The following is a 17,637-nucleotide window of genomic DNA, read 5'->3' as shown; positions in this document are numbered from 1 at the left end:
CAATTTCTCTCAAAATTCTCCGTGGAATTAGCTCGACTCCTCGATTATTCTATCGCCCCTTCCACCACCTATCATCCGCAGACTGATGGACAGACTGAACGACTCAATCAAGAACTAGAAACATACCTACGGATCTATTGCAGCAACGACCCAACTAATTGGGTAGAACACCTTCCCATGGCAGAGTTTGTTCACAATCATAGAAAGCATGACGCCTGAAATGCTTCACCTTTCTACATCATGATGGGTTATGAGCCTAAAGGAATTCCCCATGTCTTGGCAGATTCAACAGTACCAGCCGTGGAGGAACGAGTTCGACTTCTTCAAAAGATCAGAGAAGAAGCGATAGCCTGTCACAACATCGCTATGCAACGAATGGTGGAAAGATCCTTCGGCCAGAAGTACCAACCATGGAAAGTAGGCAATAAGGTGTGGTTATCTGCAACCAATCTCCGTCTAAAACTCCCATCGCGGAAACTCGCCCCGAAAAGATATGGCCCCTTTCCTATTTCTGCCGTACTATCTCCGATCATGTTCACACTCCAACTACCTCCGCAATGGAAAATACATCCTACGTTCCATGCTTCCCTATTATCGTCCTATAGCGAAAATGATGTTCACGGTCCAAACTTCTTGGAACCACCACCTGACATTCTGGAAGAAGAAGAAGAATACGAAATAGAAGCTATACTGGCTCACAAAGGTACCAGCAAACGTCGCCATTATCTTGTATCATGGAAAGGATATTCCTCTGCTAGCAACGAGTGGATCCCGGAAGAGAACCTGGAAAATGCCGGAGAAACCCTTTCGATCTATAAAAGAAAACACTCACTGTGATATCTCCCCATCAACATAAAAAAATATGTCCTTCCCAGTCTCTTACACTCTCCCCTATGAATCCACGTTCACCCCAATCGACCTATCCTCCGACAAAGGAAGATTTGAATCCTTCATCTCAGAAATCAAAGACCTCACTCTCATCGAAGCCGCAATCCTTTGTCCCCAACATGCCATTGAAATCAATAAAATCCTTATCAACCGAAACACCTTCTCCGTCAATCTCCTCGTTAACGTCATCAGATCCGCCGAGCTCATTGAAAGACTTGTACGACATGTGGAGGAACCACGTGTTCAGCATGGCATCATGCATTTACAGAAACGCATTCGTGCTTACACTCTGCGTCTTATCCCTCAGGAGGTTAGGGCAGATATCCAGGAAGCTATTCACATCGTTGCTGAACGAGTCACCGGAGTCGCTCGCCCACCATCTCCACAACCAGTTGAACGAACGACTGCGACTCCACCACCTTCCTATGACGGTGGAATTCCCATTCCTCCTCCTCGTGTGTCTGACGAGCTATTGGCTGCTGTTAACAGCCTCATGGAGATTACCAACGCCATGATCGTTAACCTGCAAGAAGAAACCCAACTTGCGTTACAACTAGCCTCCACGTCATCTGCAACCACGTCTGATACGGTTGTTGCTCCAGAAGAAACTGTAGAGCACCCGGAAAACCTTTACACTGCCTTCTCTTCTACGCATGAAGAGATAACCATGGAACAGTCGATTCCTTCTCCCGACAAAACCATCGCGCTTGCTGAAGCACTCAAAGCGCTACACATCCATCCACCAATGACTATCCCATCCACGCTTACTCCTCCAACATTCGTAGATTGCCTTGTCCCAATACAAGCCCTTGGACCTACCGCCCCTGCAGAGTACGCTGAGCTAATCGCGGAAGCAGAACGAATCCCCATGCCATTATCCTCCATCTACGTACTCGCTAAAGAAGACGTAGCCCAAATTAAAGAATCTACTCGCAGAAGAAGAAGGTCCCCTAAACATGGATACCGAGGCAAGGGAAAGAAAAGAGCCTCTAGCGATGATGAAGCATTCAGTCACCATCCCGCTCCTCCCGTCATGCGCCCTTCATCCTCGAACCCAGACGAAAACCGTGTCTGCAGATACTGCAAAACCCTTGGCCATCGCCAAACCCACTGTCCCGATTATTATTGCAGGATATGTAGGGAACTCTCCCCTGGACATCTATCCCTGTATTGCCACCAATTCACTGGAAGCTCCCCCACTACGCTTACTTGGAAAGACGAAGGATTCTACCAAGAACTCTCTCATTGGGAGAAAAGTTTAGACGAAGCCTACGTCCATCAGTGCCAGGAAGAAGAAGCCCTCTGACAGGCGGAGTACCTTACTGGAGGAGGAGACGATCAGCTTGACTATTCTGACGATCCTATCTATTGGGAAAACCAAGATATGTAAAGTCGGTGACTTCACGCTTAGTAAGGGGGTAATGTTACAACTGTTATCTCATACTTTTACATTCTTACAACATGCCTTCCTTTCTTGGACTTGTACTTACTATCTCACGATGACTTGGTCTGTGCGCACATATGGATCTATTTAAGCACATGTATTACGCTTGTATTCTTCACTTGAATCTTACTAGGTTTTACCTGGAACATCCTTCGCTTAAGACCTCCAATCTTAAGTCGTCTTTAGACCCGATTCTTAGTTAAAGCACTCCTTTAACTAAGTCCACAGAACTCTCTCTTGTCTGAGAGACTGAGAATCTCAACGACCGAAAACTCTGTCGAGTTGTCGTTGTTAGAACTATCCTAGTTCATAACAGTTTGCGGATTTATACAATCTTGCTCTCTCCTGAGATCGCACATCATGTAGTTTACTCGAAGGATGCTGTGTTCGTGTATCTTATTATTGGCAATGATAATGAGGTCTCGTTCAACATCTGAAAATGTGTGTTCATCGCCTGAGTAGTCAAGGCCACGAAGCCGTGCAAGTAGATGGTCCTTCAGACGGGGAATAAAGTTCTGATGTGTGTGCCTTTAGTATATATGATTACATTGAGGGAAAAAGACTGACCCTCTTGGCCAAATCATCATCTTCGATGTCGGTCAACCAGGAGGTTAGGTCGAATGATGCCCTCGGATGCTTTGCAACATGATAATGGTCGGAGGGAGATGTCCGTTGGCGACGGCATGTATTCCTGAGTGCAAATCGTGCAGCAAGGGTGCTCTTTAGTTGCACATTAATCTTTATAAAAATATGGGACCGCGACTCTTGAACGGCCATATTCTTCAGCAAGGTTTTCCTATTCTTGGGTGTCCTCGGATACCAACGTTTGGAACGTCGATGCTCCAACTCACCCTGTTAGGGCATCAAGCATCAATTTTAAAATTAAATTGTGTACGCACCGCTTGCGTCGTGTAGTTGTCGGTTGTCCCCATGCGTCGAATGGTATTTGGGTAGTCCCCAAGTGCATGGTATTTGTACATATGAAGATTCAACTTTTTAACCTTTTTGCCGGAGGTCCTTTCCTTTCCCTTGGACGACTCACCCTGCTTTGCACTCAAAGCAGCTTTGCGACGCCCTCGAGTAGTGTGCTCCTGCGGAAGCTCAGTAGTATGATAGTGCTCACATGTAGTCTTGCTGAATTGCCGAACTGTCTGTCTGAGAATGACTGTAGCACTGTCAAAGAGGGAGAGAGTGTCGTCTGTGTGCAAGCGAAGTTTAGCAAAAGCGTGCCAGGTCGCCAAGTCGAAGAGCAAATTCAAGACATTTGAATTATGAGTCTTGGGGAGGAGATCCTCGAATACCGGAAGTGCACACTAAAACTCAAGAGTATTAGCAGATGTACGACATGTTACGCTGACCGTCGGTCGGCGTGTGCGAACTAGGATAGGTCTTCTCAGCGACGACTCGAGTGAGTCTACTGAAGCTGAGCGTGGTCTGGCCTTGACGGAACGTCAAGGATTCCTCTGGCGATCTCGGTAAGACAGCGCTCGTCGAGATGCAGGGCTAGCGGATACGTGCTAAGTCGTATGGGGGCGACTTAGAAGTGCGGTCTCACACAAGGAAGCTGGTAAGCTTAGATGAGCAAGTTCTGGGGATGAACCTAGTAGATTAAAGTAAAGTCTAAGTACAATAATCTGTGTCTACTTATAGGGAAGTACTACAAGTATTCTAGCTCAGTCTGTAATCAATAGTATATCGTAAATCTATGATAACCAGACATGAGGTTCAGATAAGATACATGAGGCTTAACCTCTGATCAAGCATGCTGCGCCAAGGGCAGCTGCGCATAGGTACAGGAAGCGCCAAGCGCGCTCCGGATCTTCATGAAGCGACATGCGTTATGCATGCGCTGATCTAGGGTGTCCATGAGACGTACAGCCTCCATGGATCAGGTACAAGGCCTGTCTTGGCCAGGGGCGGGTCATAGCGTCAGGCGGGATCATAGCGCCAGGGGCGGGATCATAGCGCCAGGGGCGGGGTCACAGCGGTCCAGACCACTGTCTTTCTAGGCGCAGGCGGCGCACCGCCGCGCGGGGAGTCTAGCAGAGCGGGGGCAGGCATAGGCAGAGCTGGGGCTCTAGTAGGTGTTACAGATGCCTGTAACACGACACACATAGATCCAAAAACTCACCTGAAGGAGATCCTCGAAGTCTCGACCTGCCAATCTCTTCATCGCTGAAGCGTTCTTGTGAAATCGTCGGATAGTGCCACGTCCAAATGTTGGAACCACCTGGTAACTTCAAGGTGTCAAACCATTGAAATTTCTTGATATGATTACTCACCGTTTATTCAACTTTTGGATAACATTACCACCTTGGGCATAGAGGATGCACAACAGGTGGGTGAAAATCGCCTTCCACACGCCAAGTTCAAATTCGTGTAGCAGATCGACAACGAACAGAATAAACATGTTAAATCCAAATTTTCCGAGTTGATCTGAGAAAGTGTTCTATGCAGATGCATTAAGTATCCAATTTAGCTCAGTTTATGATGGAGCTTACTCGGATAGGGACATAAGACTCATCACTGAGAATCGCTTTGACGCGAACTCCATCAACAGATGCACCAAGCTCGAAAATGAGCCTTCAGGCATTCTCGATATCTTGACGGTGGTGTTCATTGTCCACACGTTTTTTGGTCTCTCAGCGCTTCATGTCGAGCTTGGTACCCATCTTTGGAACATTGCACTTTTTGACAAGGCAGCATGGGCAGAGACACCGCCCAAGGAACTTGATGCTCGCCAGAAGGACCCTTTAACACACTGTGAGCAAGCGAAAACAAACAACAGAATAATTCAATGCTCACTTTTCAGGGTAATCAGCAGAATACGAGAAAAAACGAGGGAACACATGACGTGTGATTCCATCGGCGCAACGAACAACCATTCCATGCTCATAGGCATGCATGAAATCTTCGTCAAGCAATAACTTCCAAATCGCTTGAACAAGTTCACGCTTACAGAACGTGTGGACCTTGTCTGTCATTGCTTCACCAAATATATCGCAATATATTTCCTGGATATTATCTGGAAGCTGTATATATGACCATCAAATCAGTAGTTACATTTATATTGTGACTGAATGTACCGTTGGAATATAAGCAACATGGTGGCTTGCAAAGGAGGTTGGCTTCCCTCGTGCATACTTGGACTGGTTACCAAAGAATAAATAGAACGGCCATAGTGAGGCGTCCCCAAAACTTGCGAGGTGTGTCGCGTCAGACCACATCATAAGAGGTGCTAAGACACGTTCAAGATCATCATCTGGTGCACAGGGAAGGGAATGTATCTCGGCATATGCATCGAGCATGGCTGGCGACGAGTACGATTCTGAGAAGACTTGCACAGTTTTCATCTCAGAGACCTTCCAATACTGAGAATATGGAGTCATGTGAAACGTGTTTGTGATGTCGTCCTCGAATGTCGACCGAATGACTGATGTGAGCGAGTGGTGATAAACTCCTGGCACTTTGAGTTCTGGTGCATGTTCTTCTGATTGCCATTTAGTTTGTTCTTTTGGCAGGCGAATTTTGACTGAAGACTGGCGCCACCTGAATTCTTCATGTAGAGGATTTGACTGATCTTGCAGATACTTATCTAATAGTTTAGCCTCACGAGCACAAGTAAAGCCAGTCAAATCCTTTGATCTGAAGCACGGGTGCTGGTGAATACCAGCTAGCCGATTGATTTCAGCATCCGACTTATCGTTCGTCCCAGTATAGCGCCAGGACATCAGCAATCCACATGTTGGATTGGTGAATGCATTGAATAGATGGTCATCGTCTACATCCGGTGGTGCGAGTCCAGTAGTAGACACGAGTGGGCCTGGTCCTGTTGCAGGTCGTCCTTCAAGTGTTGGCGCATCTGTGAGATCAATGAGGGAATTATCATTGGGAGGTATGAAGGTGGGACGAGCTGGATAGACTCGATAAAGACCCATTGAATCTGGGTCTGTCTGAAAAGGATCAGGAGGAGGCGGCTCAATGGATAATGGATCCTCATCAGAAGACTCTGACGGAGTTGGTTCTCGCTGAGGAGGTGCACAGCATAGAGGTTTCTTGACTGGCATGTGAGCCAGGGGTATTGAGGAACCAGGAAGGTAGTCAACAAAATGCCGGGGCATTCGAATAGAACGCCCTGAACGCTTTGAGAGAAATTGTGGGGGCGGAGTGGGTGATCTTGCTGGCAGTGGAGTGGGTGGATTTGCTGGTGGTGATGGCAGGCGAGACAGTCCAGCAATGTTCATGTCCTAGAAACAAAATAGTAGTACAAATAGATAAACAAAATTAAACAAAAGCCTACCTCGAGATTGAGATCTACATAGTCAAGCTGGTCTTCAGCAAAAGTTTCTTCTTCCGCCTGCTGACGGGGCTTCTTCATGTCACGGAGCAGATCTCGTCCTTGAGACTTGCGTTTTTTGGCCTGTTTTGAAAAAACAACGTCCAAGGTCAGTGCCTTGTTCTTTTTGCACTTCAAGGCATGCGTAGAGAGTTGTCTCTGCGACTTAAAGCCCCGACCACAGCCAATACAATTGACTGTATTATCCATAATGTGAAGATGGTGGATGTGCGTTGACAACAGAGAACAGGAACCGCTCACTTTTTATCAGTATTGTAGCATGCTGATCGTTTAAGGTGCTTGCAGGCTCGGAGTGAGGCATGCGGTGATCCGCCATATGGTGAGTCTCAAGTCACACCACAATGCCGGTTATTTGGAAATAGTTATGATTATGGTGCGTACAGTACGTGAAAGGGAATATGAAAAGACATTGAATGGTGACAAAAGGTTAAGAAGAACTAGGATTACCTCCGGCAGGGCAACCTTGGCAAAATGCTTGGACTCCAGTTTGGGTGGCCATCAACAAGATGCATGCAAATGGAGAGTGCGGGCTCCGGGGGTAGCAAGTGCGATGTTGAAAAAGATGGTTGGCATGCCGAAATCGGAGGGTGAAGATGCATGCCTGAAGTTCAGGCAAGTCCTAGAACAAAATAAGTATGCTGACTTCTGCAGGGTCACAGAGCTCGCACGGAGACCTCCAGCCATAGCAGGGCTCTCACCTGCAGAAGTCAGAGGGCATCAAATAGTAAAATACTGAAATGAAATCTTGGTTTCGAAAGCCAACTTGAGTTGTAGAGTGAAGGAGAGAGAAATTCAAAAACTCACCAAAGTCGGCTGCGTTAGGGCGACACAAGTGGAGGGTGGGGGCATGCAAGGGCATTGCGGAACACACAAGGTTGGTGAGAGCCATAACATGGTCTAGATGGCTGCACCGCTCAGCTTGGGGCAAACGGCCGTACCAGCCTCGCGGTGAGGAGGGAGCCAATACACACCTGATCACAGGTGCTCGCGCGCTGACCTACAGCACTGCCAGCACCTCCCAGGTGCATAGGGCAAAAATAACCTAGATAGTAAAATACTGAAAAGAGACAGAAAGGAAAAGTTCGAAACCTTGGCTCCGAAAATCACGTGACCTTTTAAAGTCAGCCGGAAAATGCCAGTAATGCAAAGAGACGCGACTACGCGTCAACTACGCGTTTCTCATAATCGTTTTTATAATCGTCTACTACTATGTCAGCCCAGTCTATTCTCGTTAACGGTACCGACCAGGTCATCATCCATGACAATGTCATTGTCATGGAGATTGAAAACCTCCTAACTGGTTGGCCAACTTATGAGATTAACTTTATGCCCGAGAACCCGGGCCCATTGGTATGTAATCTCGATCTTTTCATATTACCTACTGACATTTATCTAGAAACTAATCATCTGCCTCAAAGACCCTGTCAAAATGGTTCACATCAAAGATTCTACAGATAGTGAGGTGAACTTGTTGATCCCAGGCAATCACAAAAGGAAAAAGTGAGTACCTTTTGGTTCTCCTCTCACAATAAGATTGCTAACTTAAACTACAGGACCTCGTTGACCAATCACGAGAGCAAGAAGATCAAAATGTGAGTGGATCTTGTGAGTCATATCCACTAACATTAAAATTTTCAGGTTTTCAGCCGATACCATCAGGATCACGGAAGATCTTGGACGCCTCAAGATCACGTCCCAGAGTTCCAGGTGAGTTTTTCTTATATTTACTGGATCGTCACGCTGACAAATTTTGATTTACAGAATTAACTCTGTCAAAGCAAAGCCAGTGCGCTTGTTGGGAGCCCGCAAAAATCCTCCGTCACACAAACTCAAATTCAAGAGTAGCACCGATTGGCCACCCCAACGCCATCACCGTTTCAGGGATGTGGTAGATAAGGATTCCGTTGCTGATTTAGATTTTTTGCAAGCTTTGCCTGCTCCTGTTGCCGCAGACTTAGATTAGATTTTCCTGCACTGTTCGTTTTTGCTGTCACATTGCTCTCATGTTATCTTGCACTCTGTATACGCTAATCAAATGTTTCATATTGTAATTGTAGAATTAAATGTATTTCTTGTTGCGCTTTAATACCATGATCACACGTTAAATGGAACAAAACCAAACATGTATATACAGCATTTATCGGTGTGTATCTCACTCATCAGCGCGTTGTTCCCATCCTAATCCCTACCACCATCATGACACGTCCTCGTCCTCGTTCCTCCTCTGCAAGCCTGTCAGATTCAGAATCAGTATTCTCTCAAGTTTCATCACACGAATCTTCCCAAAGCCCTCGAGAAGAGGTAGAGAAATCTCCTCCAAGCGCCCGGCCCCTGAAAAATGTAAAACGTAAGCAGAAGTCCCTGGATAATGATGGCGAGACCAAAACTAGGGCTTCAAAATGGCCGAAATCGTAAGTGAGGTATTTTTTGAGCACATATATTCGCTCATTGTCGTGTTTTAGCCATTCAAAAGATATCAGCAAGGACAAGTAAGTACATGCAACACTTGATGAGCTTCATACTGACCATTGACACGTGTTTTCACGTGTAAAGGAAAGATACAAAGCCTCGCGAACAATGTCTGCAGTTCGCTCGTTGGATCCCTCAAGGAATAGATATGTTTTGCATACTAAAAGATGTTTTCCGCATTGCACCATTGGTCGAGATTGCATGCAGCACTAATGTAGAGGACTCTGACGCGTCAGATGATGAGTGCAGCGCGCGCAATGCAATCCTTGCTAATATGTAAGTCGTCTCTTTTGTGGATGAGTATATTATTTATTGACTGTGTACTAGATCCAACGATGCGCAAGATCAACTACTTCGTACATATAAGAAGGTTCTTGCCGGCGCACCTTACCTCCTTGAACTCGTCAAAGGAGGTAAAAAAAGGGCAGCTGAACTCAAAGACATTCTTGATAATGTACGTATGCATATATTGGGTTGCATTTTACTAACAATTGCTATTCAGATGCAGTATATGATTGGCCAAGTACGGTCTGAAGATGCCATGCACCTGAAGAAGAGCATCTTGCATTACGCTTCTTATGACTCCAATGGTCTCGAGCCAGCCATCTTTCCTGACAGCAAAGAATCTCGCACAAAAATGGGCCTTAACCACCCTCAGCTTGCGCGCATGCTGTGTCCTGTCAAGCACCTTGTGGAGTATCAAAAGTCGCCCTCGCAGTACGCACCTTTTTTAAAAAAAACAAACAATTGATGACGCATTGACTTGGTAGAACTAAAAGCAAGATTGAATCTGGCGAGATTAAGATGGATGCCCACGCCCGGCCTGCTCTTCTATACAACGGTAAAGTAGCTGGAGAATCTTTCGACCAACAGAACATGCAGGATGGCCTTTTTGAAGGTTACATTGTTGAATGTGTAGTGTTTTCCTTTTTCAATTGCGCATTGGTGTTGCTAATTAACATATTTTGTTCAAGGTGTTGAAGCATATCCTGACTGGTCCTTCATCTGCACTCGCGGGCGATGATTTTCATATCTCGAACACTTGCAATGCTTCACTCCACGGGATGATGTCTTTTGAAGCTGAACACATCACCTACGGGGCTATACAGGTGAGCTTAGTTATGATGAGCAAATAGGGACTAACGTCTCATAGGCATGGTCCTCTATATCTTCTCGCGACAAATGGTCCGAGAATGACGGTACCTTCTCGTACCGGAAATTTTACTACCGGATCATAGATGTCATTCGTAACCCTCCAGACGAGGCATGGGCTACAGCAATTTTGCAACATTATAACTTGTATGTATCAAGTGTGTGAATGTACAGTATCTGATTGTTTCGTTTATTTAGGAAAGTATTCAAAGATAAAGCTGGACATGCAGCTGCGCTTTCAACAACGACTGTTTCTGATTCTGGAGATGCGGATGATGACGACGACGATATTGCGGTGATGCGAAAGCAATCTGCGCTGTGTTCTGCTAACATTTCAAGGTCACCTGCATCTATTACTACCCCCCCTCCTGTTCAGCCACACAGTGCCAGTGCCCAACGTCCATCACTTCCTGTGCCTACAACACCCACTTGATCACCCACTCCAGCTCGTCGATCTCCTTCTTGATCACCTACACCACCTCCCAGACACCCTTCTCCATCACGTCCACCTCCTACTAGATCTGGTGCAGATATAGCACTGCAACCATCCTCACCTCCTCGCAAGAAAATGAAGGCAGTGGCATTCGAAAGCCCACTGACACAAGATGAGTCTGATAAGGAACATGAGCCTCAGCCTGGAACATCGCTGCGCAAAGGTCGCAAAGCTGCTGCCAGCAGCGCCACTGCCTCTAGGGCGAAGACCTCCACATCAAAGAGGAGGAGGGTCGAAAGTCCAGCGGTGTCTGAAGGCGAGCCTGACGAGGAGCATGAGCATCAGGTTCGGAGATCACCACGCAAAAGTGCCAAACCTGCCACTGCCTCCAAGGTGAAGACAACTCAAGCTGCACCAAAGAAAAGGAGGGGAAGGAAATGAATGTAACGGCAAGTCTCGTCCTTTACTAATTTGAAAACGACGATTTAATCTAATGCATGTCTTCAGCTGTAATCCACTTTCTGACGCTACTCACCAATGCTCTGATTCCTGAAGTTCACTCACCATTTTTTCATTACTGCTCTCGTGGTCGGATTCATTCACTGTCTCGTTATCTACATGCTGTCGTCGCCTGTTCCTCACCCACATTTCTCATCCTCAATGTCTGAACCATGCTTAGATGTACCCATATGACTGCTCGTACCGTGTAATACATTAGTGCAATGACAATGTCTTATCAGCTTTTAACATCGGATCAGAATGAATCAGCACTCCTAAGGTCAAAAGTTCTGCTAAGGTCCAATACAGCTACCCAACATTGGCGTACTGAGCAACAATCCTGCTTCTAGTTCTGGTCTGATAGGCCGCTCCTCCACCTTCTGTTTGCTGATGTGTCTGGCACGCCTTTTGTGACCTTACCTGACCTGCCCTGCCCTTATCTGTTTTGAGGAATTTCGGTGATGTCATGCAATCATGCATGGATGTATTACACTTACCTAATTCGTCGAAGGTCTAATCCAATTATATTATGATAAGTTGTTTACATGTTATAATATTCGTTAAATAATTAAACGACCAGATCTGGCTTTATTTTAACATCAACCTGACAGTGACTAGTGATCCGGGCCCTGAGGAGGAACAGGAATGATGACCCGCTAGCATTATAACCGTAGTGTCCCACAAGGCAAGTATCGTGACCGTATGGTCACTGGCTGATCACATCAAGGGATATATCGGCCTATAAGACGTCTCGCATGATTCAAACACCCCGGCCGGATATCACCTACACACATGTTGCGCCTTCTACTACTCCTTTCTGGACTAGCATTCCAGAGTTCTGTTACAGCGACGCTGTATACTGATCCAACTCAATTGCCAACGAGGGAGTACGACTTTGTCGTGGTTGGAGGTGACGATTTTTCTTTGTTTACTCGTTTTGATGCTAAATTGTTCCGCATCCCGCCGCCCATCATGATATCAGCGGGAACAGCAGGCAGTGTCATTGCAGCAAGGCTATCAGAGAATCCTGCTTTTTCTGTCCTCGTGATAGAAGCTGGTCCAAGGTAGGTCTATTTGATAATTAATTTTGCTGTGTTTTACTCACTGATATTTTCCAAGTAACCAAAACATTCTAGCCGCTGAAGTGCCATTCTTGGGTTCCACTCTCTCCCCAAACTCCGCTGTTACATGGAATTACACGACCGCGCCTCAAATCGGTCTCAATAACAGGACTATACCATATCCAAGAGGATATGTCCTCGGGGGCTCAAGTACAATCAGTAAGTCCGCTAATCTTATAATACAACTTCACAAGATCTAATAAGGTTCCAGATTTTGAGGTATGGACCAGAGGCTCGATAGATGATTATAATCGATTCGCGAATGTGACCTGTGATTCTGGTTGGTCGTGGGATGAAATGGTTCATTACATGAAGAAAGTAAATACCCCCATCTTGCTGACCTAGCTCAATTCTAACTGACTGGTAGAGCGAACATTTGGTGCCTTCTACGGACAATCGTTCTGTATTCGGAGAGGTGGATCCCTCTGTACATGGTAAGAAGGGGCCAGTGCAAGTAAGCCTGGGTGGCTTCGTCAGTGGCGTGGATCGCCGTGTTATTGACACAACGAGAGAACTTGACTGCGAGTTCCCTTACAACGTAGACATGAATTCAGGCTATACTCTGGGACTTGGTCAGGCAATGCTATTAACACCAGGAACAACCGCTCATTATTCTTAGGATGGACGCAGAACTCCGTGAGCTCGAAAGGTTTTCGGAGCAGCTCAGCTACAGCATATTTGGCACCTGCGATGGAAAGAGACAACCTGGATGTCCTCATCCAAACTCGCGTCACCAAACTTGTAGCGGTTTCGCAGGAAAATGGTGTTCCGACATTCGGCCAAGTAGAGGTGGCTCAAACTGCAACAGGTGACTGTAGCGTTTCTGAGTCCCAGTGTTCTCAACTCACATGCCCTTGTAAGGTCCACGGTTGTTGTTCAATGCAACCAAAGAAGTCGTTCTATCCGGCGGATCGATCAATACACCCCAGCTTTTACAGCTGAGCGGTGTCGGCGACTCGGCATTGCTTGCGCCGTTGAATATCACTACCATTCTTAATCTTGGAGACGTTGGCAAGAATCTTTCCGACCATCCTTTCTTGGCCAATCACTGGCTCGTCAATTCCACTTCCACGTTGGAAAAAGTTGCTCGAAATGCCACTCTGGCTGCTGATCTGCTCGCACAATGGAATGCAACCGGCACAGGCCTTTTCTCGGACCCCGGTGCCAACCAAATTGGCTGGAAGCGACTTCCATCAAACTCAAGTATCTTCCAACAATATCCTGACCCATCTGCTGGCCCGACATCTGCTCACTATGAACTTCTGCCGGTCGTAAGTCTTTCTTGTTCATTTCTTTCGTGTAATCTGATGACGTGCGTTATAGAACGGATTCGTGTCATTCGTTGAAAGTACCCCAGCGACAGGGTTTTTCTCGACTATTGTAACAAATGTAGCTTCTCCACTATCCCGTGCGTAATTTGCGTGTATCGCGTGCTCAGTCACTGATTGATCTCAAGGTGGTTCGGTGACGTTGGCGTCGAGCGATCCTTTTGACAATCCAATCATCGATCCTGCATTGCTGGGAAGCCCGTTCGACATTTATGTAATGGTGGAAGCCATTAAATCTGCCAAGCGATTCGTCGAGGCGCCCGCATGGAAAGGTTACATTATCCAAGCTCTTGGTGCTCTCAATTCCACTATAGACGAAGACTTAGCAGAGTATGCTCGGAACTCAACGACTACGGTTTTCCATCCAGTTGGAACCGCTCGGATGACGTCCTACTCTAACCAGGATGGTGTGGTCAACCCAGATTTACTTGTCAAAGGGGCTTCTGGATTGCGAATCGTCGACGCATCTGTTTTAGTGAGTCGCAGCTTGGCGTTACGTGATCAATGTTTCTGACATCTGTTCAGCCGTATATACCGGCTGCACATACTCAAGCATGTGTTTATGCCTTGGCTGAAAGAGCAGCGGATTTGATCAAAGCTGCATGGTCCTGAGTCTCGGATCGAGCTGGTTGGAAGCATAATGTCCCGTGGACTCATCACATACATGTTTTCTTATCTCTGTACGTGCGAGGTTGCAGCCACTTAATTACATAGACTTTAATCAGAAGGCTGCGGCTGCCATGAGAACTTTGTGTTCAAAAGTAATCTTCTCGGCACTGACGGTGATGACATATCAAAATAGGGTGTAAAAACCCGCATAAATTCTTCCAAAGCCTATCGATCCTACTCACCAAATTTTCTCAAGCTCTGGCCATCAGCTCTTGTCATTTGTGGTACGCGTTGTACTATCCACTTTATAAAAGCTAGTCAAGTATACCAAGCTCGATGACTGCCATCTGTTGATATCTATAAGCGTAGTGATCCAGCTCAGTATACTTCTGTCAAGCTATTCTGATACTTCGAAGAAGCCGTCACATAAACATTCGGGTCAGACTCCTACTAGTACCCACCGAAATGACTGCCAAATCAGCCTTACTTCTGCAACCAACAGAAGTAACAAACTCCAAATCCCATTTTCCACCACGCTTGATAGCAAATAAATGATTTTCCGATTGTCATAATAAGTATGTTTCCAACGTAGACCAGACTTCTCGGTGGTACCTGATGTGCATTACTTGGTATTGCACTAAGAAACATACAGCCCAGTCAGGCGGTGTTGAGTGTACAGATCCCAACTTTCATCCGCAAAAAAAGAAATTCAATATAGAATCGCATTTCCGCTACGCGGTATGATACGACACTTGAATGGCAATGGAAGGCTGTCAGGTTGTCATCAGTAAAACATAGTAATAAGTACATGAAACGGCTGCGAACCTCACAAAACTCGACGTGTATTCAAGGACTACCTCTTCTTCGTTGCCGTCGTCTTTCAACGGCGGTCTGATTTCAAAAGTAGCCAGAAATTGACTGACGAATAAGAACATCTGTACGTTTGCAAGGTTCAATCCAGGGCATATTCTTGACGTCTGCTTAGCAAATGCAAGACAACCATGATGTGTGGTTTGCCTACCTCTTTCCAAATCCAAACGCGAAATCTCGGGGATCCTTCGCGCTGCTTTCATGCCCCAAAGGCAAATGACGCTCAGGCATAAATTGATGAGGATCTTGGTATATGCTTGCGTCGTGAGTCATTGCCCTAAATAAAACATTGCGTTCAACGATTACTTCCTCTCAGAGCCTAGTGGCTAACCTACCAAATGTTGAATATCACCCAGGTATCTTGGGGAATACGGTAGCCCTTGTACGAGTCGGTTTGAACGGGAGACCTTGGGAGCATAGGTGCCACGGGATTAAAGCGATGAACTTCCCTTATTATCGCATCGATGTATGGCAACGCAGCCATGTCAGACAGCAGGGGTTGTCTAGTAGACTCAGTGACGCTCATAATCTCTCGGTAAGCCCTTTCTTGAACATCTTGGTGCGCCATCATCAATATCAAGAAGCTCATAGTTATCGCGTATGTCTGTAAAAAGGTTCGCGCTGTTTCAAAATGTCAGACAACACAAACAACTTACAGTCTCTACTGCGGCTAGCTGTAGTGTAAGAGAATGACCCGTCCTTTATAACAAATTTACACACCTGTATAGATGCTTGATGCTGCAGAGATGAGCTCTTCCTCCTTATATTTTGACGTGCCTGCAATGATGTCGTTGAGTGTGTCGGGCACCATCCCCCGCATCTCAGTGCCGTCGAGCTTTGTGTTATGTTTGTTATAAGTAGGATACGATACAACAGATAAACGTACGATAGAACTGCGTGCCTGTTGGAAAGGTCGTGCAGTATACTCCATGAACTTTGTTCTAGCATCCCTCGCCCATCGTTTGAAAGCCATTCCAGGGAACCAGTCCGGAAAATACAATACTGAGATATTCGATAAGACTGTGTGTGGTCAGAAAAATATGCTTTACCTAGAGGCACAGCGTCAGCAAGCCAGCGTCCAGGCCGCAGAGCTTGTTGAGTGTGAACAGAAATTTCGTCCCCCAGGTCGAGTACATGATCTTCTACTTTTGTCCCGTATGTAAATTGAGTAATGAAAGACCCAAGATACCTTGGCATTCAAAGAAAAACGTCACTAAGTGACCGTGGTATTAGATAGTATCCGCACCTTCGAATATGCTGCTTGAATAACTCCGGAGATTGTGCGATCTGCAGCATTAAGCTGGTCGTATCTTCTTCAAGGATTGGGCCCCAAGACCTTTGCGCCTTTGGATTGAAAGCAGCTTGAAGGAGCATCCGGGCCTTCTTCTGCCTGTCAGTATGATCCATGAATACGATATTGTCTTGCCGTCCAGTGAGAGCCACCATTGACCAAGTCGGACGACGGGCATAAAGCGTGGACTTCGTTTCCAATAGGTCCGTAGCTGCACTAGCTTCATTGACGATGAGGATGTCCCGACCATAAGCATGAAGATATATTAATGGCCCTAAAAACAATGAGCTCGCAATATATCGGACGAGGAAGAGATCATACCAAATGTTTTGGACCAGTTAACAAACTCTTTCCATGGATGCTCCCAAGGCAATATCTCTTCGTTTCCAAACCAAAACTTTCCTTGTGGACCTGTATCACTGGCGTCACTTTGGGCGTTCGGCACGGCACATTCAACAATCACCTGGGGGAAGAGGCAAGCGCCGGGATCTGGCAAAGGCCCAACTCGCCAAAGCCAGCGTACAAAAACACGAACAGAGACCTAATGTGAACATTTTTGATCTTCGGACATACGATAACTTGAATGGGCTTCTTATCTTTATGCTCGGCGGTAGCCCGAGCGCACTAGAATATTTCGATCCTGGAACATCCGAGCGCGCTCTGGCTGTGAGATTGATGCGCCCGCATTGATTTCGATTCCAATTTGAGAGTAGTACGGAAATATTATAAGCAATTGGGATTTGATGATGTGGCTAAACACTGAGCGCTGAGCAACTGCAAGAGTAAATACTAGTGATGCTGTTGGATCCAGGGTATACTAGACTTAGCTAGTTTCGGCATACCTTTTTTTCTCGGTCTCTGATTAGTAATTAGTACATGTCCTCGTCGAGCTCGCGGTCTTTGCGCACAACATCCTCTGCCTTTTTTTTTCCAACTGTAGTGCTCGTGAAGGCTTCGGATCCTGCCACAACCCTTGACACCAATCCCACTTCCGCTCTTTCCTAGGACCTGCAGCCTAGCCATGCCGTAACCGCCGGTTGATCCCTTTTGGAACAAATTTGAAACACTCATCAAGACTGGGCGGTACGTCCACGCCAGGATCTATCGCCAGATCCTGATTGCCGCGCTCGCAGTCAACTCTGCCTCGTTAACTCTTCATCAAGTCAGTTACCTCTAT

The 17,637-nt window shown here is 46.3% G+C and overlaps 4 protein-coding genes across 4 annotated transcripts; 3 read left to right on the top strand and 1 right to left on the bottom strand.

Annotated features, from left to right (window-relative positions):
- Nucleotides 1-6,809: 6,809 nt before the first annotated feature.
- F5147DRAFT_653273 (uncharacterized protein) lies at nucleotides 6,810-8,652 on the top strand (the record flags this gene model as incomplete). The annotated part of the gene is made up of 9 exons (XM_041433763.1): nucleotides 6,810-6,896; nucleotides 6,975-7,008; nucleotides 7,073-7,322; nucleotides 7,464-7,563; nucleotides 7,911-8,039; nucleotides 8,086-8,189; nucleotides 8,243-8,281; nucleotides 8,328-8,396; nucleotides 8,451-8,652. 9 exons carry the CDS (start codon nucleotides 6,810-6,812, stop codon nucleotides 8,650-8,652), a joined length of 1,014 nt encoding a protein of 337 aa, XP_041292209.1.
- A 233-nt stretch (nucleotides 8,653-8,885) lies between these two features.
- Nucleotides 8,886-11,184, top strand: F5147DRAFT_653272 (uncharacterized protein; the record flags this gene model as incomplete). The annotated part of the gene is made up of 10 exons (XM_041433762.1): nucleotides 8,886-9,100; nucleotides 9,152-9,178; nucleotides 9,243-9,434; nucleotides 9,486-9,612; nucleotides 9,661-9,875; nucleotides 9,929-10,073; nucleotides 10,133-10,267; nucleotides 10,312-10,457; nucleotides 10,509-10,649; nucleotides 10,797-11,184. The coding sequence occupies 10 exons, from the start codon at nucleotides 8,886-8,888 to the stop codon at nucleotides 11,182-11,184; spliced, it is 1,731 nt and encodes a 576-aa protein (XP_041292208.1).
- Nucleotides 11,185-12,129: 945 nt separating this feature from the next.
- On the top strand, nucleotides 12,130-14,493 carry F5147DRAFT_697065 (aryl-alcohol oxidase-like protein). Its single transcript, XM_041437492.1, is given in 11 exon segments — nucleotides 12,130-12,151; nucleotides 12,164-12,165; nucleotides 12,203-12,305; nucleotides 12,361-12,521; nucleotides 12,574-12,680; nucleotides 12,730-12,934; nucleotides 12,982-13,170; nucleotides 13,224-13,633; nucleotides 13,686-13,770; nucleotides 13,819-14,165; nucleotides 14,216-14,493. 9 exon segments carry the CDS (start codon nucleotides 12,214-12,216, stop codon nucleotides 14,300-14,302), a joined length of 1,683 nt encoding a protein of 560 aa, XP_041292207.1. The 5' UTR covers nucleotides 12,130-12,151; nucleotides 12,164-12,165; nucleotides 12,203-12,213; the 3' UTR covers nucleotides 14,303-14,493.
- Nucleotides 14,494-14,720: 227 nt separating this feature from the next.
- Nucleotides 14,721-17,014, bottom strand: F5147DRAFT_802463 (cytochrome P450; the record flags this gene model as incomplete). The annotated part of the gene is made up of 11 exons (XM_041443297.1): nucleotides 14,721-15,069; nucleotides 15,125-15,268; nucleotides 15,321-15,446; nucleotides 15,505-15,773; nucleotides 15,826-15,839; nucleotides 15,890-16,004; nucleotides 16,056-16,189; nucleotides 16,219-16,358; nucleotides 16,416-16,734; nucleotides 16,782-16,871; nucleotides 16,924-17,014. 11 exons carry the CDS (start codon nucleotides 17,012-17,014, stop codon nucleotides 15,009-15,011), a joined length of 1,503 nt encoding a protein of 500 aa, XP_041292206.1. The 3' UTR covers nucleotides 14,721-15,008.
- Nucleotides 17,015-17,637: the final 623 nt, after the last annotated feature.

Source organism: Suillus discolor (genome assembly GCF_016758755.1).
Source record: "Suillus discolor strain FC423 chromosome Unknown F5147scaffold_31, whole genome shotgun sequence".
Classification (NCBI taxonomy): Eukaryota; Fungi; Basidiomycota; class Agaricomycetes; order Boletales; family Suillaceae; genus Suillus; species Suillus discolor.
Note: the sequence above shows the minus strand (reverse complement) of the source record. Positions and strands in the feature narration are given on the sequence as shown.